Raw genomic sequence first — 27,445 nt, 5'->3', positions numbered from 1 at the left:
CTTTTTATTTTTGAAAATTTACGTGCATCTATTGATAGGTCTTTCACGGATCTTAACCTTTTACCTCTCATCTATCAATAGATTTTTCAAGTTTATCGATAAATGGCATTCTGTGCACTTCATCTCATTCTCGTAGTACAATCTATCAATAGTTTCCATGCATCTATTGATAGATTGTGCCTTAGCCTCTTTATCATCATTTATGAGTGTTTATCTATTGATAGTTTCCATGAATCTATTGATAGATCATGTCCTTGTTACTTTCAAGTCATTCTCAGGCAACTATCTATTGATAGTTTCTGTGAATCTATCCATAGATATATTTTAACTACCTCCCTTTTATTCTCGTATAGACATCTATCAATAGTTACTGTCTATCTAGCAATAAACTCGTTTGTTGTTATCTTCTGTTTTTAACTTTCATTAATCGATAAACCATGAACATCTATCGATAAATTATACTTAAACTTTAATTCTTCACGAGCTCAACCCTTTAGGTTCATTCTTCTAAGTTCTTAATGCCTTCATTTTCTAGTAATCATTTTAATCCACCACACTTACTCATCATCAAGGCAGGTGTTCAACATATAACTTCAAATTCTCATTTATTCTCTATGCCACATAGTACATCCATCATACTTAGCATAATTTACTCACATATTATACTCATCTAAGTGCCAAACAATGCACTATATTATTTATGTGTCAAACATATGCACAATATAATTTTGGACTTTTACGTACCCCGTATATTTCATAATCATTTCTTCATAGATATAGACATATCCTTAAGCTCATGTATAAGCATCAAAATTTAATTTAACTCATCCAAATAGCTTAGCTTACATTAAACATGTTTAACATAAAAAATCTGGGGTGTTTATGTGTTACGTAAACGTTTATTTCAAAGTTGTACATTGAAATCATTTGGCCAAAGCAAAATGAAATACGTAATTGTATTCAAAGGCATGCGAGTGCTGTGGCTCATTTAATTAGGTCTACAAGGCTACTAGCATACCATCTTACCCTTGTCCACTTGCTCAATTAATTAGGTCTCAGATGGAGTTATTAACTTCACTAAAACGCTGGTTCTAGTTCTTTTATTTCTTTGGCAAGTTTACGCAGAGAAAAAAAAACATTAAAAGTCAAAGTTAAAATATTTGGCGTCAAATCTTACTAAATAAAGTTGTACTATTTGTTTTTATTAGATAGTTGGAATCTGTAGTCATTCCAAATTTATGGATTAATTTGGTTTAAAACAAATATAAATGTATACATGGAGTCGATGGGCCAAGGCATGTTATGCAGGTGTTGTGGAATATGGATGAATAACAATGCCTTTAAATGGGATAAATGGAGTATTAATAATCCAACCCATTCACACAGAGCCCTGATCCACATATACCCACTTTCTGTCTCCCTCGTTTCTTATTCCTTGTTTCTTCCTGTTTGAATTCGCTGCCACTTTCAATACCCGAACATTTCATTGTCAGCAAACGTAAAACAGCCATTATCTTCAAAATCCCAATGAATTCTAATTTTATAACTAGGAATCTGGTAAAGATTTTACTTATTCGAATTTATGTCTTAAATCTTAATCACTACTAGTATTTGTAAAAGGAATTATCTAATTAGTTTTAGGTTAAACCTTAGTCCATATCATATCCAGTTTTATAATAACTTTTCTAAGTTTAATCTATAAATGGTGTTACCAAATATAGATAATTGATTTTGGTTACAAATTTATTATTTTTTGAAGAATTGTTTAACAGCGACGTAATACTATATAAAGAATATTAAAAACAAATAGAACAAATGAACTATTACTTCACGCGAATAATTAAAATAAGTAAAATATTGTTTTACATGAACTTGAAATAAATAGTAGGATTCATAAGTTATTTTCACTTTAGGATATTATGTAGAATTTAATTTGCTTTGATATGGAAATAATTAAGAAACTCACTTAATCATTACTTATTATGTGCTTTAGAGATTTTTTTTAATAATATTATTCATTATGTGTATTAATATTTATTTTCGAGTGACAATCTCTTATGGCCCTATATATAACTTTTACAATTCATTTTAGGGAGAGATTTTTAGAGCTAGTCCAAACACATTTTTAGTTAGAGTTTCTCTTTCTAATTATACTAACTAATTCTCTATCTATTCTATTTCACATGTCACAACACTTGATATTTCAATATTTCTCTCTATCATACGTGATATATCTTTTACTTATTTACAATACTTATTCTCTTCCTATCACTAAGAACCCTTCTACACCACCAATTGTGCAATGTCAATTGAAGATTATTTAACAAACACAAGCATATATTATTGACCTTAACTTAAAATGTCAAATTGAATTATATCAAAGTATTTAATTCAATTATTGGTACATGATTTTTTATTTAAATAATAGAATTTAAATTATTTTTTCTCAAACAAGAGAAAATCAAACTAAGCTCCTAATTCTTAAACTTAAATTGTGCAATGTACAGGATATGTATAATTAATTAAATTCATTCCATCTACACCTTTTAATTTCTTTGTTGTTGATTTTACCTTTTAAGTAGTGGATTTCATCTTCTAAAATTTTGTTATGATGGTACTTTGATGGGATAATATATGCGGAACACATTGAAATTGTGTCATGTTGATATTAACACCATGTCCCAAGTCAAACACTTTGATGAATTGAAAATAATAAAAACATAACAACTTAATTAAAAGAAATTTTCTTAGGGAAAAAAATCATACTCTAATTAAAGAAAATATCATCAAATAACAAGTAAAATATGAAAGTGTTTACTGTAAAAAAAGAAATATTTAAATAATTCGATTACAGAATTTAGTTTTTCTAAGTATAAAATTTTAGACTTTGTAAAATTCTTTTTGGGATAATTGATTTTTATTATCCAAGAAAAAAGGGGTGAGCGAACCTGTTACAAAGTCCACATCTGCCTTTATAGCACACTAAGAAAACCAATAATTCAACAGAGAAATTACATAGCAAAAATTTTATCAATTAAAGGTTTAGAGGAAAATAAATTTATATTGGTCATAACCATAACTGTGTTTAAGTGGTTGACCGTTGATGTATGCTTTTAAGAATAAGAAGAGAAAATAAAACGGCGCGTCGTTTCAGCGCCGTTCCGTCTTTACTAATTTTGACCCGTTGTAATTTTTAGGGCTAAGAGAGGGTTTTTTTAAGGTTTACACTCCCTTCTTCTTCTTCTTCTTCTCTTCTGTCGTACTATTTCTACTTAGTCTCCCACATCCATTTCCCGCCTAGTTTTTGATTTTTTGTTTCCTTTCATTTTTTTCCTCTCTGTATGCTACTCATTTCCAAGATCTCCCTCTCTCTCTCCTAGGGTTTCACTAGAAAATATGGTATCGCCAAAGCAACTTCTTTCCACCATCGAATCCTCCCTCCTCGGCCCATCCCCTCCGACGCCGGCGCAGCGAGTCGAGCTCCTTCACGCCATTCGCAGCTCTCTTTCCTCTTTCCAATCTCTCCTCTCCTATCTGGTATCTCTCTCTCTCTCTCTCTCCTTCGCTTCTTCAACAGTTTATGCAAATGCTTTTTGTTACTGCTATTGTTTATTGATTTATGAACTTTTTACCATTTTGCGGTTTTGTAGCCACCGAAACCGTCTGACAGGGCGCAGGTTCAGTCTAGAGAAGTTCGGCTCCCGGATTCTCCACCAATTTCGCTTGACGATCAAGATGTCCAGATTGTGAGCTGAATTTCGCTTTGATAATTTGCCTTTTGTTTGTGCAAATGTTTTGATTGTTTTTTCTGTTTTTCTTTTTCCTTTTTTTTTGGTAAGAAAATGAGGTGTTGATTTAGTGTTTTATTGACATTTTACTAGAAATTGACTCTAAAAGTAGGTGAAATACTTCTAAGCCATTATAGTTTAACCTGGATGGAGAGGGATGTGCAGCATGCGCGTTTGTTTGTTTTTATGAGTCTATTTATCAACCTTGATATGGTCCCATTTGGTTCAGTTTTACTAATTGCTTCACTACTGAATAACTTTGGCCCCAGTTTGACGCCATTGTTAGAACTTAGAACCAAGAACCAATTTGATTATGCTAATTTGTCTTTATCATCTGCAATGTTAGTCTTCTTTGGTCATATATATATGACTTTAGTCCTAACTTTTTTGATTCACTTCCTCTTGGACATACTTGTTCTTTCTTTTTTGACATTTCGTGCTATGCTGGATTATAGGCATTAAAATTGAGTGACGACCTCCATCTAAATGAAATAGATTGTGTCCGTTTGCTTGTTTCTGCCAACCAAGAGGTAAATTTCTGTCCGGTTTGCTTGTGTCAATTTTAATTTCTGTTTTTTCATGTTTACACACAAACATTTTTTTTCTGGTATTTATGCTTTCTTATGATTTTCCTTTTCCAGTGGGGTTTAATGGGACGGGGACCACTAGAGATTTTGCGCCTTGCAGCAGGACTTTGGTATACTGAGAGACGAGATCTAATAATGGCTCTCTATACACTTTTGAGGGTAGTTCCCTCTCTAATGCACAGTCAGCATCTTGCATCATTTGGTTGCAACTTTATTCTTACAGTTTTTTTTTGTTCTAAAGAACTGTTAATTGCTTTTTTTAGGCTGTTGTGCTTGATCAGGGACTGGAAGCTGATCTTGTTGCTGATATTCAGAAGTATCTGGAAGATCTTATCAGTGCTGGACTGAGACAGCGATTGATTTCTCTAATAAAGGTTTGAAACTGTGTAAAATGTTTACTTTCATATTTTGCCTTCTTAGAGTGGGTCAATTGTTTTGCAATAATCTTGTACTTGTTATTCTCTGAGTCATGGGCACATTCAAACTCTTTTTGATTGTTGAATTTTGTTCCCTTGTGGGAGAACTGATGAATTGTTAGAATGCAAATGTTTAGATGTCCACTTTTCTGAATCATTCAACTTTTGATTTGATCTTCATTTGAGTAGTTCAGCACAATATTTTTCAATGAGATTGGAACAACTGACCAAATATCAATGTCTAGCAAATACATGGTTTATTTGTGAATCATATAGCTTTATAGGCAATCTGTAATTTGTGTTTTTTTCTTTCGTTTTAACTGCTAAACCCTACTTGTTAACTACTTGAGGTAGAGCAGAGAAACTGTATAGAGCATGTACATTGATGGATATAAGCATGAATATGATTTTTTTGTAAGTGGATTTGATGGACTGATCTTATTTCTACCCTGAATCTAAATGTACTTTTTTCAGTGAGCATTTAATGGTTGTTCACCGATTGCATTATATTGGAATGTTTCCTAAGTGGAGTTCTTTGTAAACAAGTTGTGGACAAACATAAAGTGACCAACTGGTTTGGTTTAACGTACTTTAAATACATTGTTTTGAATGGATTAGCCTAGCCTTTATTGTTGAAGTTAATCTTATTAAGAATTAGTAGCCTGATTGTTGACCAATCAACTTTAATTTTAATTTCAGGAAGAGAATTGAACTTGAATCCAACCTTTACTTTCTATTTCTTGTTTCATTTGATTTAATTTGTGAAGTAGTAGCAAGTAGTATCAGCATTTATGTTTTGACATTGGATTTTCGAGAACATCAGTGATTTCTTCAAGATGCATTAGTTTTTGCTTTAGGTAAAATCCTGTGCAATTGATTTTTAGGGTGAGAATTTGCCTTTCATTTTTGGCCTTATGTGTTAGCTTTCCTCTAATCTTTTCTGTATGTGCTTTTGAATGCAATTGATGTCTTTTCCACTTTAGGAACTCAATCGGGAAGAATCAGCTGGTTTAGGTGGGCCTCTCTCTGAACGCTATCTTCTTGATTCTAGAGGTGCTCTTGTTGAGCGGCGAGCTGTGGTCTGTAGGGAACGTCTTATACTTGGACATTGCCTAGTCCTTTCTGTTCTAGTTGTGCGGACAAGTAAGCAGACAATATATTGTGCTTTTCTTTCCTTTATGATGAAAAGCTATCATGTAGTTCTTTTTAATGAAAGAGGTGGACAATTCTGGATTTGAAAATGTGAAAGATGGCAATAACCAATATTTGATTTAAAGGTAGAATGCGCATTTGGTATTTGTTTTTTCTGATTTCTGAATTTCGGCATCATAGTTCTTATTTGATTAAATTTTAGCATATTTCTCAGCTTTTAATGCAATATTATTCCAGTTTGTTGGCTAAAAAACTAATATTATCAAATAGTGTTTTGGCCTGCAATGAGGGGACCTATAAATGCCATCAGGAGAAGATATGATTTGATATAGCATTCACATCAAGAGGAGTGGAGGAGCAAATATGTAGAAGAGGATCTTAAGTTTATTGATCTTACAGAGCATATGGTTTTGAATAGAGCATGCAATGGTGCAACATGATCCATAAAATCTCCTACAGTGGGAAATGTTAGTTTATTATAGTTGATTGATCTAGCTTATAGAGGTTTATTGCTTTGATGATTAAATTTAGCCTGGTTCAATTATCAAAAACTGAGAAAAAACTAGTAAGCAGGTTAAGCTATCTAGGCTTAACACATTTTGTATCCAATTCTTGTTGAAGCTGGTTTCCTCATATATTACTATTTTATGCAAACAGCAGTTTATTGTCTAGGGTTTACACTATCCTGCAATATTTGTTGTCAAAATGGGTAATGCACAATATGGGAGGAATTGGGCAACTCTCCAAGATGGAAGTAGGTATCAATCAAGATATATGAGGTTCTTTTTGAAGGATTTGAAGTCTGCTGATCTTGAATAGAAAACTTTTTTGTTAGAAACCTGTCATATGAATTGTTATTTTTGAGGGTATCTGTTGGCCTTTGCCACATGCAATTGTTCTTGGGTTGAAGATTTGCAACTTTAAATCCCGAAGGGCCTAGGTATTTTAGATATATGTGCTGTTCTTTCAAGGGATTTGAATGTTGTGGTTGAGGCATTCTCTGAAAATATCTGAAAGTCATATATATTGGCTCCTGAGAGTTCTGACATTAATATGCTCTTGTATAGGAAACCGAACTTCAAGATCTTTTAACTTCAATTCTGAAATGTTATGATACTGTGAACTATGAAGTAACGCAATGGTGGTTGCTAACATGGTGTTTGTGAGATTAAATGCATTTACTATGAAGGTGTATTTACTAAAATTAGACATGAATCATGTCTGCTAGACTTATGCTTTTTTTTTTCAGTGGAACTGTGATGGGCAACCTAAACCAAAAGTAAAAGTTCTCTATGAACCCATTAGCTATGCTTGACATGCTATTAATGATATAGAGAATAGGGATAATGAACTAATTATTAGGAAATACTATGCCCCATCCACCATATTCTCATTTGGACTCAGGTTTCTTTAAGTTCAGTCTTCTGATTCACTTGCTATTGTGGACTTGCATTCAGGCTTCAGTTGTATCACCAAAATCTTTAATTCTTCAAAACATTTTGGTTTTGGGTGGTTATTTAAAGGTTTTCGAAATGGGAAGATTGACAACATAAGCTATCTCTTGCTTAGGAACATTCTGGCATAGTATAATGTAGAAGTAACAGTGAGATTCGCTTTGATCTCATTGTAGAAGACTATACCTAGCCCATCTGCTGTTAAGCATCCTTTCTTGTCTCAAAAGTTCTTGCGTAAAGTTTGAAACCTTAATTTGTAACTGTGATGGTAGAAAAAAACTAAGCTATGTTGAATAGAAATGTTGTAGGTTTCTGAACACTCATAATTCATGTCGAGGTTTAGTTGCCATTTTTAAAACTACACTGCATGAAGTAAGAAAAGTTTCCCACGGTTGCATGAGGTTCTATGTTTCATTTAGTGACCCCTTTCCTGTCATGGTTCAGAGATTTGAGTTTGTTTGATGAACTTTTGGCCATTTATGGGGTCATGAATATCACTTGTTTTTGATAGAAAAGGAGTAAGATTAATTATAGTCATACTTTAACAATGTTTTATGCAGGTCCAAAAGATGTTAAAGATGTTTTTTCTGCTTTAAAAGATAGTGCTGCTGAACTTAGTGAGAGCAATGACACCTTAAAACATCAGGCATGTCTTTTTTGTTATAATTCTGTGCAAAAGATTTTCATTTTATGTGTCTTGGCATGTCGCAGCGACATGCAGACAGATGATATATGTATAAGCTTTCAAGGATGCTCCTTGGCACTTATTATTTTATTTTATTTTCATCCCTGTGTGCAGATTACATATAGTCTTCTTTTTTCTCTCATCATTGCTTTCATATCAGATGCTCTTAGTGCAGTATCTGATAAATCATCCATCCTCTCTCATGATGCTTCTTTTAGAAAGGAATTCCATGAAATTGTAAGATGAACAACAATCTCTCTCTCTGGTTTTTTTCCTAGTCTACTTTTCTTGAAATTCTGGTGATAGTCTTTGAATTACTGAACAGTTCTGAAACACTTGGAACACTTTAGGTGATGGCTGTGGCAAATGATCCAATTGTTGAGGGCTTTGTTGGTGGTGTAAGGCTTGCTTGGGTTGTACATTTGATGTTAATACATGATGAGATTGGCCTTAGTGAGGCAGTTTCAGCTGCCTCTTCAAATGAATTGGGTTACATGAATTTGTGCTTGGAATCAGTTTTTGCACACAATGTGTTCCACTTTTTGCTGGATAAAGTTCTTCGAGGTGCTGCATACCAGGTGGATAAAGCTCTTTCAGAAAGATGTTTCTTTATTTCTTGGTTCTTGCATTTATTGTTTCAGTGTACCCCTTCCCCCCCTTCCCCCTTTACTCGGTGGATTGTCATATTGATTTTCCTTTTTTTCATTGTTATGATCATTCTGAAAGATGTTTTGACATTGGTCGTAGACATTATGTTGATTGAGTAATTGATTTTTTCTTTTTATTGATGTTGAGATATGCTTTTATGTTTTTGTTGCTTATAGCATATTCTTAAGGCAGTTGGCCTTGTTGTTTGTAACTTTTTGCAGAATGATGATGAGGATATGGTGTATATGTATAACGCATATCTGCACAAGTTAATTACTTGTCTTCTATCTCACCCGGTTGCCAGAGACAAGGTTGGTTGAGTTCTTCAATTTCCTAATTTTATTAACAATTTACATGTTGAAAGAAACTTGTACGGAACACAATGCACATTTGATAGATTCTGTTGTCAGTCCTTTTTGATATTAAATTAAGCTAATTTAAATATTCGTGTCCGCATGGCATCTTTTTTCCTTTCTTTTCCTTCTTGTACTTCCTCTTTAGGGCAGGGGTGGGGGGCTTATGACTCTGTTTTTAGTTACATGCAATTGTTTTGCATCCATTTTTTTTTCAAGGTTTGTGTTTAGTAGCACAAGGTTTATTTTCTTCATTGGCATGCAATATGTTGCTTTGCTGTGAACTGTGTGTATGCAAAATGTCATATCTATAAGAAACATTTGCCAGTCTTATGTCATGTGTTCTAGGCCAGATGTGATGATCCTTAACTCATTTAATGATAGTGACTTTTATGCATGCATGAAAAATCGTCAGTACACTTTTTATATGAGTTTCCTTGGGCCTAATTTATATAACACCAATCCTTGGGTTTTGTCATCTGCCTTATTCTTATCTGCCCATCCGTACAGCTCCATCACTCTGACGTTTGTGATATATTTGAGGAGATACTTTGGGAAATTCCAAGTGGAGAATATTGCATAATCCTTAGCATCTCACATAATTAATTGCTGTAGAGCGTTTAGGAAATAGCCCATTTGTTTCAAGCCATCTTTGGCTTTAGCAATATATTTGTCTTAGATGTATTCTCATTTTACATTGAAAAATTCATATTATTCTCATTGGTGTCACCTTGAACTTTGAATTGAAACACTTTGGCGTAGGTGAAAGAATCGAAGGAGAAGGCTATGATCACCCTTAATACATATCGCACTGCAGGAGATTTTGTGCATGATAGCAGCTTGCAAGGTGAACAAGCTGCTGAAGGTGTCCCTTTACCTTTTGTGTCTCTCGTGGAGTTTGTGAGTGAAATTTATCAGGTTGGTTCATTAGTTTATGAATGACCTAGTGAATTCAAACACAAAAAACTTTGTATGTATACTAGGTGATTCATTAACAGTCCAGTGTAATGTTTAGAAACCTGAAAGTTAAAGAATTTTGTTCTTTATTGAAAAACTAACCAATTGAGAGTTATTTCTTTTGGTAAATCTGATTTTAAAATTCTTAATCGGATTAAGCTATTACTTTCTTTTGCTTGTATAAGAAAAGCCATTTCCATTTAATGAATGGATATACTTTTCTTTCCTTTGTACTGCTGTTCTGCATCTCCCTATAATGAGAATGAGTCATTCTGTTGATGTGCAAAATATAAAAAATGCTCTCGTTTTTTTTTTTTAACAAAAAGTTCTGTTGTTGTTAGTTGAGACATTCATTATATCAGAATCTGAAAATGTTTCCTAACATCTCATTTATTGTGGAATATATTCTGCACATGCAATTCACTTTCTCCTTTAACGTGTTGCTTCACGTGTTTGTTTTATTTTGTCGAATATTTCAGCCCACATTGACATTTGCTATATCTTTCAGAAGGAACCAGAGCTCTTGTCTGGCAATGATGTCTTGTGGACATTTGTGAATTTTGCTGGAGAGGACCACACTAATTTTCAAACTCTTGTGGCTTTCTTAAACATGCTGAGTACCCTGGTATGCAAGTGTATTATTTGCTTTATAAAGCAAGCTTTGTTATATTTTTGCGGTTTATGACACTATGGTTTTACTTGATTGGATGTTCTTTGCAGGCTTCTAGTCCAGAAGGTGCTTCAAAGGTTTATGAGTTACTTCAGGGTAAAGCATTCCGCTCTATTGGGTGGAGTACATTGTTTGATTGCCTTTCAATTTATGATGAGAAGTTTAAACAGTCTCTTCAAACTGCTGGGGCCATTTTACCTGAGTTTCAGGAGGGGGATGCAAAAGCGCTTGTTGCATATTTGAATGTTCTTGAGAAGGTTTTGACCTTTTCTTGTTTTAGCAATATTTATGACTATAATTCCCTTTTCTCCCTGGACATTTGATGTTTTCACAGAATGCTTTATTCTAGTTGTTTACAAAGAATGTGGTGATCTTTCCTGTTTCATGTGATTTTCCAAAATTGTAAACTACTTTAGGCATCACATAATGGTGAGCATGATTTTGAGACCGTAGTTATTGAATGTAGCATGTCTCCTTTTTCATGTGTCTTTATCATCATTGTTAACTGCCTTAAGTGTCATATGGTGATAAGTATGTTGATTAATGATTGTTGGTTCCTTTTTTCTGGTGATATTTCAGTTTTGGTTGGCATTTGCTCCTAGTTGCTGCCATTCTTTTCATCTTCTTTCTTTGATATCATTTCTTCTCCTAGCCTCCTTCCCTCTGCCCTCTTCTTTCCGACTTATCTCAAGGACCTTCTTTAGGATATCATTGCAAACACTTGAGCATCGAGAAATAAAAGCATCTGATCTCAATAAGATTCCATCCACACATAATTTTCCAATAGCAGAGTTGCTCTTGGGGCAAAGTTTTCTAAATGACCTATGGTTTCTTCCTCTCTCTCTCTCTCTACACACACACACACACGCACACACACACACACACACACACACTTTTTTTCATGAAAATTCATTAAATTTCATGTCTCGGAAATTTGCACTTGTCTGTCTCTTTTTAAGATTTTGCAAATGATCAATGTTCATGGAGAAAATGTCAAAACAAATACAATCCAAATTCTTGGGGTTGGTCCTATGTGCAAATTTGTTGGATTTTATTTCTTTGGTTACTGGCATGCTAAAAGTATATAATTCAAATTTTGTTTTAGCAGCTTCAAATGTATGGGACATGATTTCTCCCTTGATTTGATTTCTAGACCTTCTCTATGGAAGATGTATGGAAAAGGAGGTGCAGAACTCATGTTACACGTAGTTATTTATTTTTTATAATCTCCATCTTTTTTCATCAAACTATGAAACAAGGAGAATCAATACATCTGGAAGCAAAAGCTGGTTATGTCAGTTACAAACTTTTTTCGTTTTAATATTGGTGAATTTGGATTATAAATATCTAATCCCTATGTTTGTTGTGTATTTTCCATTTCAATTGTTTGTAGCCTACAATCTCAAAGTTTTGAGGTTTATATTTTAATTTTCTATGTATATCCCTGTTTGTGTATGCATGTCTATATAGCTATGTATGTTTATGATTGTAAAAGCATATGCATGTTTGTATTTACTTATTCTAGGTTGGATATCTTTGTTTCATTATTTACTAAATTGTACATTCTCTTTTTCTTTGTCCTTCCTGTTGATGAAATTGTGGTTTTCACTCTTTATTTGTCATCTGCTACAGGTTGTGCTAAATGGAAATCCTATTGAAAGAAAGAACTGGTTTCCAGATATTGAACCATTGTTTAAGCTCCTTAGTTATGAGAATGTGCCACCATATCTCAAGGTTGATTGTTCTCTCTCTCACTCTATTCCTTGTCTTTTCTTTTCTCCCAATTTAACTCTTTTATAATGTCTCCCTCTGAAGTGATTGATGGCATTATGGCTTCTAGATGAAAATCTTCTGATGAGCTTAACCTCTTCAAGAATTTCTTTTAAAAATTTAGTTTTATGCTTTCACAGGGTGCTTTGCGGAACACAATTGCTACTTTCGTGCGTGTCTCTCCAATCCTCAAAGATACTATTTGGACTTATCTTGAGCAGTATGATCTACCAGTAGTTGTCGGCTCACACATTGGGATTGGTGGCCAGCCAATGGCAGCCCAGGTTAATATTTCTATTCAGTATCAAATCCATTAATGGTTGATGTCGAGGTGTAAGTTATGGGTACCTCTTGCCATATGGTTTTCAAGCTTTGTTTTTATTGGTTAGGTTATTGATGAATTGCATCAGATATGGATATCTACGACTTATTTACTATATTACAGACAAAATCAATAGTAGAAGGGAAACTGTTCATTTAAACCAGACTTTTAGGAGGAAGAGGTGGCTGATTCAGAGGAGTCTAAGTTGGAGAATTGGAAGCTTATCAATCTGAAGGATTCTTTTAGCAAATATCTGTTAATGATTGTCTTGTTATTATTATTTGAGTGTTTCAGGTGATATATCAGACTATATTGGGGAAATCTTTAGATGTTGGATCTGAAATGGAGAAAATTAGCTGTATTAAATAAACTGGATGGACTTGATAAATGAGCTCCAACTGAGATTGTAGTGTGCAATCTCATTTTGGTGAAGGAGATAAAAATTTTGTTGAGACTTTTAATGGATTATGTGTAAAATGAGGGTGAACCAAACAATGAATTTCCAGAAGCAACTTGCTTGTTATACACGGGGATTGATTGCATTTTCTTTTGCAGGAAGCCAGGCAAATAAATTTGATAATGACCATTAGTTTTAGCAAGAAAAGTGTGTTGTGCTTATTCAAAAATATACTGTTCATGTTGGGTTTTGTGTTGACAGGTTTATGATATGCAATTTGAGTTGAATGAGATTGAAGCAAGGAGAGAACAATATCCTTCGACTATATCTTTCCTTAATCTGCTAAATGCTCTTATTGCTGAAGAAAAAGATGTAAGCGATAGAGGGCGTAGGTATGGATTGATCCTTTGCAATTTCTGTTTCATTTTTCCTTCTGTGGTTATTCTGAGTAGAGTGTCTTTCTTGCAGATTTTTTGGCATCTTCAGGTTTGTATATGATCATGTGTTTGGGCCATTCCCTCAAAGAGCCTATGCTGATCCTTGTGAGAAATGGCAATTGGTTGTTGCTTGTCTTCAACATTTTCATATGTAAGAATATATTATAGTTTTAATCTGGGAATCTTTTGTAGTGATTTGGTACTTTTATGCAGGGTGAATTATACCAGTTATTGTTCAAATTTATGATTATTTAATTGACACTTGCTCTCTTTCTTTTCTTTCTTTTACAAGCTGCATTACGTTGTTATTTATAATTACCCTGAACCTTGATATATATTTTTTTGTTTAGACTGTTATTTTTGTGTAATTTATGTTTGATTAACCTTATAACTATACTATACCATTAACAATTGCTTTACCTATAATCTATCTTGCAGGATTCTGAGCATGTATGATATTCAACAGGAGGATATTGATAGTGTTGTTGATCAATCACAACTTTCAGCAGTAACACAACCACCTTCACTGCAGATGCAGATGCCTGTCTTAGAGCTGCTGAAAGTATGTTGTATGGTTTTTGCTTCCTATATGGTGGACAATCATTTTTGAAGCAAGTTTAAGCATGTTAAATATGCGCAGTTTTTTATCCATTGGCTTAAATTTCTTGCATTCTTATTGCCTAATGCAATTGTTAGTTACTTTGTGGTCAAGCAATAATTTTCTGCATGGAAATGATGCTTTAGAACTAGATTATTCTAATTATGCATTATTGCTTTGACTCTGATCTGTTGTAATTTTGTTTCTTCCTAAGACACCATCCTTTGGGTAGTACTTGTAACATCAATGTTGTAAACAAACTGCATTTAAAGTAGTGGTTCAAGAGTTTGAGCTCTTTCTGAGTTTGATGTCAAAACGTTTTTTCCTATGCCTTTTTGAGTCTTGGTTAGAACTTTCATGAGTAAATAAGTTTTGTTTCCGGCTGAACCTTGTGCCACTAGGAATCTTGAACAAATACGAAGATAAATGCAATGGGCTTGAATATTAATGTAAATTTTTTGTTCCAAGTTTTTAACAATATAAGTTGCACTGAACTTTAAGAAATATTTTCCTTACATTAAAAAATTGCAACATTTCCCCTCCTTTTTCTTAATATGAAAAAACAGATTTTTACACTTGCTTAATGTTAAATAATTTATAGCTCACCCAGAATTGCATCATCAATATTGCTTTCATATTAATGACTGTTTCTCTTGGCAGGATTTTATGAGTGGTAAAACTGTTTTCCGGAATGTTATGAGTATCCTTCTGCCAGGGGTGAATTCAATCATTACTGAAAGGAATAGTCAAGTATATGGACCACTTTTAGAGAAGGCTGTGCAGCTGTCATTGGAGATTATAATCCTTGTTTTGGAAAAGGATATGCTTTTAGCTGATTTCTGGCGTCCTCTATACCAGGTAATTGTTTCAACCATGCAGCATCTTTTTATATTTTTTCTCTATAGACTGGTAAATGTCAAAGCAACCTTGGTGATTGCCAAAAGAATAGGTTGGGATCTGAAATTTCTTTTCTTACTTTTTAAGCGAAGTTTGGATGCTAAGCAAGTTTTCTGATGATAATCAAGTTAGTCTGAAATGAATATCTGACTCGGGCTTTTTACTTTGCATATTTGTTGATGAGCCATAGTCATGTTCACAGTTTGTTTGGGAAACAATGAGCTGCTTTGCTGCATGCAAGGGTGCATGTGTGCTAAAGGAAATTTGCAGCAAGACTGATTACCACATTTGATACTGGTGTTTTAAGTAATTTTTTTTTTATATTTTTCTATGAGCATTGGCTTTTAACATATCTTGGGCTATTGGTTCATGAGCTTCAGTTGTCTTTGTACTCTCTCTCTCTCTCTCACGTGTGCTTGCTTGTAGTAAACTTTTGCATAGACATTCAAGCATGTTCTAGCCTGTAGAAAACATGCATGGAGAAGTTTTTGAAGAGTATAATTATGAAATGATGTGACAATATTTTTTCTTGTGCGAATATCTAGGTACAGGTAAATGTAAACTTCGTCTTGCATATATTTCAGTTTGGCTGATGAACTTATATCTCATCCCTGATCATGTTGCATGCAGCTAATTCTCAGCTAATTTATGTTCCATGACTTGCACGGTAACAATGAACCCTAAGTAGTATATTTTTTGTTGCATGTACTGGATTCATGATGTCAACAGATAATTCCTGATAAAAGCTTCCATGTTTTAATTTTTATGTGCATGACTAGATCGAGGAGAGGAAAAGAATTTTAGTTTTTGCTTGTTTTCCTTGCAGCCTCTGGATGTTATACTCTCCCAAGATCATAATCAAATTGTTGCTTTATTGGAGTATGTTAGATATGATTTTCTACCACAAATTCAGCAATGCTCTATCAAAATCATGAGCATTCTAAGGTTGCCTCTTTTGGACTACTTTGGTTTTTTATTTCTTTCTGGTTATATGGAATCTGATTTAGTTTCTAATATTACCTTGGATGAAGTTCTCGCATGGTTGGGCTGGTGCAGCTGCTGCTGAAATCCAATGCTGCAACTTCGTTGGTTGAGGACTATGCAGCCTGCCTTGAGTTGCGATCACAAGAATGTCAGGTTATAGAGAACAGTGGTGATGATCCAGGGGTTCTAATAATGCAGGTTAATCTGAGTTTCTTGTGTGTGTGTGTGTGCATGTGTGTTTTGGCCTCCAAATAATTCAAATGCTTTGAGCAGTGTCTAGAACTTTCCAGTAATTTCTCTCTACTTTCAGCTTCTGGTCGATAATGTTAGTCGGTCTGCACCAAATATTACACATCTACTGCTTAAGTTTGACCTGGATACCTCTATTGAGCAGACGCTTTTACAGCCAAAATTCCATTACAGGTTTTGTTGCTAGTTATTCAAATATGTTCATGTTTGTTTGTCCAAATGTTGGCTTCAACCCTCTTACAGTGCACATGATTATTATACAGCTGTTTGAAGGTTATTCTTGAAATTTTGGAGAACCTTTCAAAGCCAGATGTAAATGCATTGCTTCATGAATTTGGTTTTCAGGTTAGAGCTACTCTATCTGGCATATTGGATTTCTTAAAAAGAAAGTTACTAGCATTTAAATCCGTTTCTTTTCTCTTTCATAGTTTCCCAAGTTTCTATTGGAGTGGGACTGTTTCTTAGAAAAATTTCAATTGTTCACTGTATGCAGCTTCTTTACGAGTTGTGTCTGGATCCATTAACATGTGGACCTACTATGGATCTTTTGAGTAACAAAAAGTATCATTTCTTTGTAAAGGTATAACATGATTTGATGATTTAAGGATTTAATGATCTTAATTAGTCTCTTTCTTTTGTTATGGGGTTTGCTTTTTTTGAAGGAACAAAATCTTATGACACTGTTTTGTGGCAGCATCTTGATACTATTGGTGTTGCTCCACTTCCTAAACGTAACAACAACCAGGCACTTCGCATCAGCTCTCTGCATCAGGTTTTTTTTTTTTTAATAATTTTTTCCTTTTTTATTTGGTTCTAAGTTTTAGCTGTTGCATCATTTAACCAAATTGGTTCGTTCACATAGTTCTTTACTTAACATTGTCCATTTCTTTTTAGTTGTGAAACACATTAGAGGTAAATTTGAAGGTGCTTTGTTTTCTGGATTACAATTGGGTTGGCAACTTCCCTCAAATTTGGCTATCTTCTCATTTGCATTTCTAGTTATACTGAGCTTGACACTTCATCGATAGTTGATTATACTCATTTCAGTAAAAACCATGTTTGTTTTACTCCAAACGAGTCTGGATAAGTTTTCTCCATTTATCTATTTTGCTTAAAGCACCCTAGTCTTATGCCAGAACTTTTTGATTCGGTATTTAATCAATTTTGTATTGTCTTATTTGTGAAGTCTTGATACCTCAGTGATGGATCTCTGTACAGAAATGTAGTCTAAAACCAATTGCATGGTTTAGTTTAACTAAATTAATTGTCATCATGGTGCATGCTTCCTCCCTAAGGAATTCAGAATTAAGTTCTATTCTTTGAGAATGTCTTGTAAGTTGTAAAGTTCTATCTTATGGAACTTTCACTCATGCTGATTTCTTGCTCCTTGTCCTCTGCAGAGAGCATGGCTATTGAAACTTTTAACTATTGGGTTACATGCTGCTTATGTGAGTAGTCCCTATCATAGAGAGGCTTGTCAGAGTATCCTAGCTCATCTTTTTGGGCAGGGTGTTGTTGAAACTGGCACTGACATTATTTCGCAGTCCTTAATTCTTCAAAATAGCAAGGAACATGCTGCGACCAGAACCATCAGTAAGACCAAGGTATTACAAATTACTTACATCTATTTTAATTTGAAATAACAATTTTATCACATGGTTGCTGATATGTAAATAATAAGTATGTGGATGGTTATTGGAGAGTGAATTTAATCTCAATTTCTAAAATTTCTTTCCACTGCTGTTGCTACCAAGGTATTTTTTCCTCTTTGGCAATTTTGTTCTGATATACAGGTTTCTGTATTGAGGCAAAGTGGTGGTTCCCTGGCTTTTCTGCTTATTGCTTTTAGGTTGTATTGACAGTTGTAAGCCACTTTGACAAGAATTTTGAAAACTTTTTGAAAGTTTGAGATATGTTTTATGCCTGTTATATACGTGCTGAGGCATGTTGCATTGTTCCTTTTCTTTTTTCATTGGTGGTGGGGTCCTTAGTTCTCTTTAGTGCATCAAATCCTTTAGACAATTGTTTCCATGCTATATAGTCCTAATGTTATAATTTGCATTGAATGTATTTTCTGGTGTGTATTAAGAGTGCTGTTTTCCTTTATGAAGATAATGAAGTGGATCTGCTGTCTCATTTGTGGCTCTTTGCATTTGATCAATTTCAGGTGTTAGAGTTGCTTGAAGTTGTCCAATTTAGATCACCAGACACCACTATGAAGCTTTCTCAAATTATTTCTAATACAAAATATGATTTGCTGGTAAGGTTCTAGCTAGAGACAATAGGTCTCATACTGTTACTTTTCATCTGGACTTGCTTATTTCTGCTTTACAGGCAGAGGACATACTAGGAAATCCAACAACTTCTGGAAAGGGTGGCATCTATTACTACTCTGAACGTGGAGATCGTCTAATTGATCTGGCTTCACTTCGTGATAAACTTTGGCAGGTCATTTCCATTTTCTTTAAAAAACATTGCCTGAGAATGATAGTTTTTGTTTCAGTAGTGTTGTATATACAAGGCTGATGTTGATCTGGCTTTTCTTTTCAGAAGTTCAACTCTGTTTATCCTCGGTTGAGTAATGTTGGCAGTGAAGCTGAGCTGAATGAGGTTAGAGAGACAATTCAGCAGTTGTTGAGATGGGGATGGAGGTACAACAAAAACCTCGAGGAACAGGCTGCCCAACTTCATATGTTAACTGGCTGGTCACATATTGTTGAGGTCTAACCACTTTTTAATTGGGCTTGTCCGAACTTGAACTTTTTTCTTTAAAAAGAATTTTCAATTTCTTATGCCCTTTACCTGTGCTACATGCTCTGGCAGGTTTCTGTATCGAGAAGAATCTCATCGCTTGAAAATCGATCTGAAATTTTATATCAGTAGGCTTCCCTATTATCACTAGCATGTTTCTTTCTTGTTCTTGGGTTGCTTTATCACTTATATCTCTGGTAATTGTCAGGATTCTTGATGCCTCTCTTAGTGCTTCTGCCTCTCCAGACTGCTCATTGAAAATGGCATTTATATTGAGCCAGGTAACCCAGCTGCACTCAACTCGTCAATTTACTGCTTAGCTTTCCATTTCATGGCATTGGTTTTTGATAACTTGCCTTTTGCATGAAATGTTGCTAGGTTGCTCTTACATGCATGGCGAAACTACGAGATGATATATTCTTATGCCCTGTTGGTTTAAGTTCGGATAGTATTACATGTCTTGATATTATCATGGTGAAACAATTATCAAATGGTGCTTGTCACTCAATACTGTTTAAGCTTATCATGGCAATTTTGAGAAATGAATCATCAGAGGCTTTGAGGAGGCGGTATGGTCCTAACTAGAATGCTTTTCTTTGCTTGTTAAACTTTTTCAGTTGTTATCTGACCTTTTTATATGTATCAATCTTCAGGCAGTATGCATTGCTTCTGAGCTATTTCCAGTATTGTCAGCATATGCTTGCTCCTAATGTGCCAACAACAGTTCTTCAGCAGTTGCTGCTTGATGAGCAAGATGGCGAAGAGTTAGATCTCCAAAAGGCATGATACTCTCTGAAACCTTTTCGAGTTATTTTTTGACAATGTTGCAATTTTTATATGTTAAATGAAGAAAAGCTTCATTGCCACTGATCCATTGCAGATTGACAAAGAACAGGCAGAACTAGCTCGGGCTAACTTTTCCATCTTAAGGAAGGAGGCTCAAGCCATCTTGGATTTGGTGGGTGCATACTCCCCTCCCCACCTTTCGACCTCCTTTTTTTCTTCAGTTGGTTTAGTGTATAAAGACTGGTGTTAACTTTGAAGTTTATGACTATAGTTTCTTCAATATGGAACTGGAATTGAGATTGTTTTTCCTATCTAGCATTTTCATTCAAATAGATGTTTTCTTGCTGAGTTTGGACTTGTAAGATTTTGACTGGATTGAACTACTATAGATGCTTGTATGTATCTATGTGCAATCCTGTGAATTCATATGGACATACAACGAAATCTTGTCCACAAATCTCTCCAGTTTTGAACTGCAATGAACCTGAAAAATTGCTGATGTATTTTTCGATGTATTGCATAGACTATGCTTCTTTTATTGGGCAATCAGAATTCCCTTTTTCTGGTTAATCTTCTTATTTTGAAATGTTTGCTTGACTGTCTAAATTTATTTTGTGCTAGATATTTTAACTGCTGTATAGATTGTTGTTTTGTTCTGGTTGATGTGCGTCATAAGATAGGCTTTTTGTAGTTTTGATGCTGCTTTCTTTCTCATTCTGTTCAATTTCAATCTGCAGGTAATAAAGGATGCTACTCAAGGCAGTGAGCCTGGCAAGACAATATCTCTTTATGTTCTGGATGCAGTAGTTTGTATTGATCATGAGAGATATTTTTTAAATCAACTTCAAAGTAGAGGGTTTTTAAGGTCTTGTTTAATGAGCATCCGTAACTTTTCGTATCAGGTTTGTCTATCCTTCATATATTAGCTGCTGAATCATGGAAAATATTGTGCTATATCATGTTTAATAGCTAGCAAAATGTTATTGTTCTGGAATTATGTATACTAATTTGGGAAATCTGGTTATACAGATGATGAAGTTGGAAATAAAGATGCATTTTGTAATAGCTGGCTAAAATGCACTGGACATGCTGCCATGCTGCTTTTCATCCATAATTAATATTAATCAATCGTTGAAACCTCCAAAACCTCTTTATCTTTTTCTTCACCAAGGGCTGTTTACTCAGTTATGTCCCCTGGAGCTAGGGTCATTAATATGTTCAAACTTTTGTAATGCGTTCCATCCTATTTTCTTCTGGTATTGTTTGACTTGCACATGTGTAAAACTTTTTGTATGTGATATAGATTTATCCCTACCTCCTCAAACTGTCTTCCAACTGCTCAATGCTTCCCCTTCCTGAACCCTCCCCACCAACCCAATAAAAAAGAAAAAAAGGAAGAAAAACCTAAGAGGAAGTATTATGAGAGATTTAATACCTCTAGAACCCCTCTTTTGTTTATGGAATCTGGCTCATATCATTGCTTATAAAACTGTATAATTGATTCAGGATGGTGGCCATTCACTTGACTCATTGCAACGTGCTTGTACTCTTGAAGCTGAACTTGCTTTGCTTCTGAGAATTAGTCACAAATATGGGAAATCTGGGGCTCAGGTTTTATTTTCCATGGGTGCTTTGGAGCATATTGCTTCATGCAGGGCAGTTAACTTGCAGGTGAAATTGCAATCTTTGTGCCCATTATCCTATTTGTATTACCATGTTTCTGATTTGACTGAAATTTAACTATCCACCAGGGAAGTTTGAGAAGGGTTGACACAAAGCTAAGAAGGGATGTGACTCTGGACATTGACAAACAGCGGATGATTGTGACTCCTATGTTGAGATTGGTGTTTTCTTTGACATTGTTGGTTGATACATCTGAGTTTTTTGAGGTCAGTTGTTTCTCTTACTTTTTCCTATGATAGTCTGGTCATTTCATGCTTGTAATGGAAGGAAGAGAATGAAATTAACTCCTATCTATGCTTTGAGTCAGGTTTAGCTGCAGAACTCAAGAAAATGTTCCACCTCTTCCTAACCTATCTTACGTGGACTCGTTATTTTTTCTCCCTTACATACCGATGTTTGACTCATGTTAGACACTTCTAAGTAGATATGAGTATGAGGCTATGCCTCTGTAAATATAAGGCGAAACTCGCAAGGTTGAACATGCTAATGTTTGGCAGTGCAACCCAAGTTTGAGCAACATAGCTACAGACCATAACCAATAGCATCTTGCCACTAACTACTTAACAATTTTGAGATGGTTCAAATTGAAAAATGAACTGAGCTCAAGTGTGGTATTCTATTTATTGAAGGCTCCATTTGGTTGTTACTTTTGATATTCGCCTTTTGCTTTCAAAAACCTAAAGTTAAAGAAGTGCATTTGGTTACAAAGGTAACAAATAGTTTCGAAGGATTGAAAGTTAATAGTTTGACTAAAATGGATAGCAAGAACCATAATTTTGCTTCTATATTGAATCGTGATGATGGAATTGGTGTTACTTTTAGCCGTTTGCTTATTTTTAATCAAATATGGTTTTGCTTTTGGAGGTAGCAAAGATCAAGTGGTAAAAGTAATAACCAAACCAAACCAAACCAAACCCAACCGAACTAATTAAACATGTTGAGCTCATTTCAGGTTCTTTCCATTGTTATCATCATCATTATTATATTAAGTTGTTATTTTTAGTTTTATCATAATCATGTTGCATGCTCAAGTTGATTTCAAAGCTTGAGCTTAAGAGATGAGATCAAGCTTCGACTTTTCTCTTATGCTGAGCCATGCTTGTTGCTGCTGTTTTTTTTATGATTACCATTTGTAATAATAGGTGTTATTGTTGTTGTTCTCAAGTTTGAGTTGGTTGCAAACTAAGAGCTCAAGTTGAACTTGAAACTTGAGCTCAAGCTTCTTTAATGTTTGGATTGAGTTGGACTGATAGCTTCTCTGTGACTTACCCTTGTTTGACTTCTGGAATGATTTATATTCACCAGAACATAAGCAAATAGTTGAGACATATGGCAGACCAGAATTTATCCTGCTGCTATGTATTTATCTGGTTATCCTTGTGTTTTAATTTTTGAATCTTGTTGCCATCTTTCAATTCTTCAGGTCATGTTAGCTTTTATCTAGTTGACCTAGGCATATTGCAAGCCGTTAAAGTGGGTATCCTTACCTGAAAGTCCTGATTCTGTTTGGAACCTACTGACTTATGTCTAATAAGAGGGATGATGGGTTCAGCCAACCAGTTCTTGATGAGAAAGACTCAGTTGGGCTTTACAATTAGAAGTATCAAATACTTCTCTTTTTTTTTTTTTCAATATTGGAGAAACTACATTCTTTTATATACTTCTCAATCTTCTTCTCTTTCAACCATACTCGAGCATGCTTGTTTTGTCATGGTTCATAATAAGCCACTATTTTTTTAATTTGAAATAGTGGACATTGTTTCTTAGGTTCTATGTCAGTCCTTTTCCTGCCTTTCCTCAATTTATCTTCTTCGATTTTTGTGCCTGATGCAAATTTCCTCCTTTTCCATGTACTTTGTTTTATAGGTTAAGAATAAAATTGTCCGTGAAGTCATAGATTTTGTGAAAGGACATCAATTGCTCTTTGATCAAGTTCTTCGGGAAGATGTTTCTGGAGCTGATGAATTGATGATGGAGCAGATCAATCTTGTTGTTGGTATACTTAGCAAGGTGAGAACCTTTAAGATGTGTTCTGGGGTAATCCTATCTGGCTCCAAATTTACTTGATACTTGCAATCAGGCAGTGGCATCATCTGTTTGATTGGTGCTTTGACACGTTGAGAAATAGAATATGGTTGTAAAAGATTCAAAACTTAACTATTTTCTTTTTGAGGGGTTTTCCAGTGGTTCTCTTCTTAATGTCGTAGATTATCTTTGTTATCTTGATTGTTAGGTAGTCTTTTTCTTTCATATAAATTAAACGAAGTTTGATTTGATTACACAGATACACTTATTTCTTTTTTTTTTTTTAATTTATAGGTTTGGCCTTATGAAGAAAGTGATGAGTATGGTTTTGTCCAAGGGCTTTTTAGCATGATGCTTATTCTTTTCTCTAGTGATTCAGAGACAGCTACTTCTTCACACTCAGCGCGATCTCCCAAGGTGTGGCAATGTTTTTTCTGCATGTTGCTGTAGAAGCTATCAGCTTTTTCACACTTATGTATTGTTCATTTGTTTTTTTTTTTGAATGATCAGAATTCAAGTTAGTCAGAACTCAATGCTTTTCAATTATGCCATCACACTCATGTATTGTTCATCTTTCTTTTTCCTTTTTTCTTTCCAATGAATGATCAGAATCAGCGGAGGTCAGAACTCAATGCTTTTCGACTATGTTTTAGTCTGAGTTCTTATCTATACTTTTTGGTCACAAAGAAATCCCTTAGGCTGCAGGTATGTGTTCAAACTTCAAAGGTTGAGGTTTGCACATTCTTCCATTTATTTATATCGTTTGGTTTGATGATAGACAAAGAAATGCGTATCATCTATCACCTTGTCGCAGGTGTCAGACAACTCTCCTGACTATCATTCTCCTGCTGGCCTGCAGCAGCCAACACTTAATTTACTTTGTTCTCTTTTGAATGCTGTGACAAATTCTCTTGAAAGAGCATCTGAGGAAAAATCAATACTGCTTAATAAGGTATTATGGGATTGTATAAACATAGTGAAAGATCATAATGTTTTATGTTTTTGCATTTCTGCTCTGTTGTTTGTTCTTTGTGTTTGCATTGCCTTTTATCTGTCATTTCTTCATTTGTATTGCTTTTTTTTTTCCTTGGAGGTAAAAGTTTGTGTGTGGCATGTGCACTAATTACAATTTTGAGTTTGCAGATTCAAGACATAAATGAACTATCAAGACAGGAGGTGGATGAAGTTATTAATTTATGTGTTAGGCAAGATTTGGTTTCAGCCTCGGATGACATACAGAAAAGGTATGTTTCAGTTTTGCATTGCTTTTCTGTTTGGTTTAATTTGAAAATACACGTGCAAGAAGTTTTTCTTGTAGCCTTATTATTGAAATTAAAGAAACTTATCTCAATTGAAGATAAAATATCTATTATGTTTGAAAAATTTTTCGCAGTTTGCACTCTTCATGTATTTGTGGTATTGATGGATTGTTGGTGCATTCTTGTAGTTTTAACAAGATGGCTTTCCTGTTTTACAGGCGGTATGTAGCAATGGTTGAAATGTGCCAAGTAGCTGGTAATAGGGATCAGCTGATATCTTTATTGCTTCCTCTTGCAGAGCACATGTTGAATGTCATCCTAATCCATTTTCAGGATAGGTGCTTCGTTTTTTGCCCCATGGTTTTGAAATAATTCTTAACTTGTTGCATTGCTTATGGGTGAAATTAGTTGCTATGATACTCCTTGAATCTTGGTGTGTGTGTGTACATGTTTCTGGTCCTTCAAGGATTAATGAACTCATGTAGATTAGTTCTCTAGTTTTGAATTTATCGTTTTTTTGTTTAATGGTTGCATTGAAAATTAATGAGCAGAAAATTTATTTAGGCAATTTGTTTTTTTTTTTTAAAGACATTGGGCGATTTCTTTTGATGCTTAGTTTGATAAGCCATAAGAAATGAGAGGTTTAAGACTATTGGATGTAAGAGGAGCAGGTTGGATACGGTGGAGACTTTAAGGTCTCTAGCTGGCTGTCGAATATGCTAGTGAATGTTAAGCAGCTCTAGGAAATACTAGTATATTTTTAAATGAATGTGACCTAGATTGGAATGTATTAAGGTTTAGCTGTAAATCATTTCCCCGTGCCCCCCACATATTCCCCCTCTTTTTATTTTTAATTGGATTTTAGGGTGATTTGTCCTCATTGGCCAGCTGATATCAGAATGTCAAACATAAAGTAGATTGACTTTTATGCTTTTTCCTTTTTAGAATACTTTTCCAATAATTGTTTTGTATGTATATGAAGTTGCCTTATTCTTAATTCCTGGCTTTTATGGCAGCTCTGGTGTATTTGATGCCAGCGGAAGTATGAAAACCATTACATATGGTGCCAAACCTGACTCAGGGCAAGAAATTTCTTTGTTGTGTGGAAAGTTAATTCCACTCTTAGAGCGACTTGAGCTACTAAGTGAGGTATGCTGCTTCCCTGATCTCTGTTTAGACCTTCCGCGATTTGATCATTTGGCAAGTCATGGGAGAATTAGAGTATCAGACATGGTACAATGTGTTTTTAGTTTATCTATTCTAGTGGTGGTTGAAATTCTGAAAAAACAGCAATCCAAATGAAAGATCACTTTTATTCTATACCAAGTATGCTACTGACAAATTGTCAATTCTTTGCATACAAAATATTTATTAAAGAAGTTATGACTTATGTCATATAGATTTACTCCCACATTCAGCCCTTGTGCAGAGTAGGCTTGTCGCTTTAGTTGTTTGGAATGATAACGGTGTTTTTTAATTCTCTCAATTTCGGGTTTGGTATAAGCCTTTAACAAACTCAAAAATTGTGCTGGCTTTAGCCTATCTGGAAATCAGAAATAAATTGAAAAGACACTTTAGTTTTGACATTTGTGGCCTTGAAATTCTCCAAGGCAAGGATGTCTTGGTTCCATTGTCAACTGCTTTGAGTCTGCCCTTAGTTTTCTTTGTTGGAATATATATTGATATTTTTTTTGGTTGGTACTTGTCTTCTCAGGACAAAGTAGGACACAACCTTAGAGTCTTCCGCAGATTAGTGACTTCGCTTAAAGAAATGGTAATCCAAAAATTGGCTTTATGATGTTGGTTTAAGGAGTGAGAATTTTTTTTATATTGATGTTAGAAAATATTTGCGCATTAATGTGTGTGTGTGTTTTTTTTTGTTTCTGAAATCCTGTAATTGCTGTCATGTCTGTAAATCTAGAATGTATTAAATGTAATGTAATTATCCATAGATTTTGTTCAATCAATAAAAATTTAGTTGTTTACATATTGTTAGAAAATTTTTATTTTCTAATTTTATGCATCGATTTCTCTTTTTATTAGGGTACTATGAGCAATACAATTTGAATATGAGATCTTTACTCAAATCCTGTTTCACCGAAGCCCAAGTTGCCATTTAGTTTGCTTGGTTATTTCGGAATTTTGATGAGATTTACTGGTCGAGTTTGCGTACATTTATAAGGACGTGCAGTAACCCTTGAACTTCCTGCAAACACAAGATGCATCTCTCTGCTTATATTGCCCGTCCAGATGAATTGGCATAAGCCAATTCGTGCGTGTAGCCTATAATAAAATATATATATACATTTATGTATATCTATTTTTAGCAGAAGCGTTGGATGACTTACTCCAGCGTTGGAACATAACAATCTTCTTACTGGCTAGCATAAATGCTTTAATGTTTGGTAGGGTGGAAAGGAAAGTGAGGTTCTTGGAAAATTGTCCTATCCATTACTAGCCTAGAATGTACCAAATCAGTAGTTGTAACTTCATCAGATCAAAGTGTATTTCAATTCCTATCAAATGCAATGCTGATGATTGGTTTATATTTGCCTTGCGATTTCATTTGTCGTCATC

The 27,445-nt window shown here is 34.4% G+C and overlaps 1 protein-coding gene across 3 annotated transcripts; it reads left to right on the top strand.

Annotated features, from left to right (window-relative positions):
- The first annotated feature begins 3,238 nt into the window (after positions 1-3,238).
- EMB3142 (nuclear pore complex protein (DUF3414)) lies at positions 3,239-27,306 on the top strand. 3 transcript variants are annotated; one of them, XM_021420826.2, is made up of 46 exons: positions 3,239-3,537; positions 3,651-3,746; positions 4,244-4,318; positions 4,430-4,534; positions 4,639-4,749; positions 5,775-5,934; positions 7,958-8,043; positions 8,197-8,319; positions 8,433-8,660; positions 8,952-9,041; positions 9,846-10,001; positions 10,549-10,665; positions 10,761-10,967; positions 12,343-12,444; positions 12,621-12,764; positions 13,461-13,591; positions 13,668-13,787; positions 14,075-14,198; positions 14,895-15,092; positions 15,958-16,076; positions 16,163-16,313; positions 16,426-16,538; positions 16,628-16,709; positions 16,858-16,944; positions 17,059-17,136; positions 17,765-17,968; positions 18,532-18,624; positions 18,699-18,812; positions 18,915-19,085; positions 19,188-19,243; positions 19,324-19,396; positions 19,494-19,684; positions 19,769-19,895; positions 19,996-20,073; positions 20,639-20,803; positions 21,408-21,572; positions 21,653-21,790; positions 23,451-23,594; positions 23,904-24,026; positions 24,219-24,314; positions 24,424-24,561; positions 24,753-24,853; positions 25,087-25,206; positions 25,885-26,017; positions 26,583-26,642; positions 26,912-27,306. In XM_021420826.2, the coding sequence occupies exons 1-46, from the start codon at positions 3,397-3,399 to the stop codon at positions 26,933-26,935; spliced, it is 5,658 nt and encodes a 1,885-aa protein (XP_021276501.1). In that variant the 5' UTR covers positions 3,239-3,396; the 3' UTR covers positions 26,936-27,306. The 3 variants fall into 3 exon arrangements, with proteins under 3 accessions (XP_021276501.1, XP_021276500.1, XP_021276502.1); XM_021420825.2 differs by lacking the exon at positions 26,912-27,306 and having other exon boundaries at positions 3,240-3,537; positions 26,583-26,868; XM_021420827.1 differs by lacking the exons at positions 3,239-3,537; positions 3,651-3,746; positions 4,244-4,318; ... (2 more) ...; positions 5,775-5,934; positions 26,912-27,306 and having other exon boundaries at positions 8,026-8,043; positions 8,258-8,319; positions 26,583-26,868.
- Positions 27,307-27,445: the final 139 nt, after the last annotated feature.

This window comes from Theobroma umbraticum, unplaced genomic scaffold (genome assembly GCF_002168275.2).
Source record: "Theobroma umbraticum cultivar Fairchild unplaced genomic scaffold, ASM216827v3 scaffold_56.0, whole genome shotgun sequence".
Taxonomy (NCBI): Eukaryota; Viridiplantae; Streptophyta; class Magnoliopsida; order Malvales; family Malvaceae; genus Theobroma; species Theobroma umbraticum.
This window is presented reverse-complemented; position numbering and strand designations above follow the sequence as displayed.

What these genes read in the sequence shown, in the direction of transcription:
- EMB3142 (XM_021420826.2), top strand. Translation starts at nt 3,397, where the DNA reads ATGGTATCGCCAAAGCAACTTCTTTCCACCATCGAATCCTCCCTCCTC. An exon ending in GTAAGCGATAGAGGGCGTAG is followed by an intron (nt 13,592 to 13,667) that starts GTATGGATTGAT and finishes TCTTTCTTGCAG; the next exon opens with ATTTTTTGGCATCTTCAGGT. An exon ending in CTAATCCATTTTCAGGATAG is followed by an intron (nt 25,207 to 25,884) that starts GTGCTTCGTTTT and finishes CTTTTATGGCAG; the next exon opens with CTCTGGTGTATTTGATGCCA.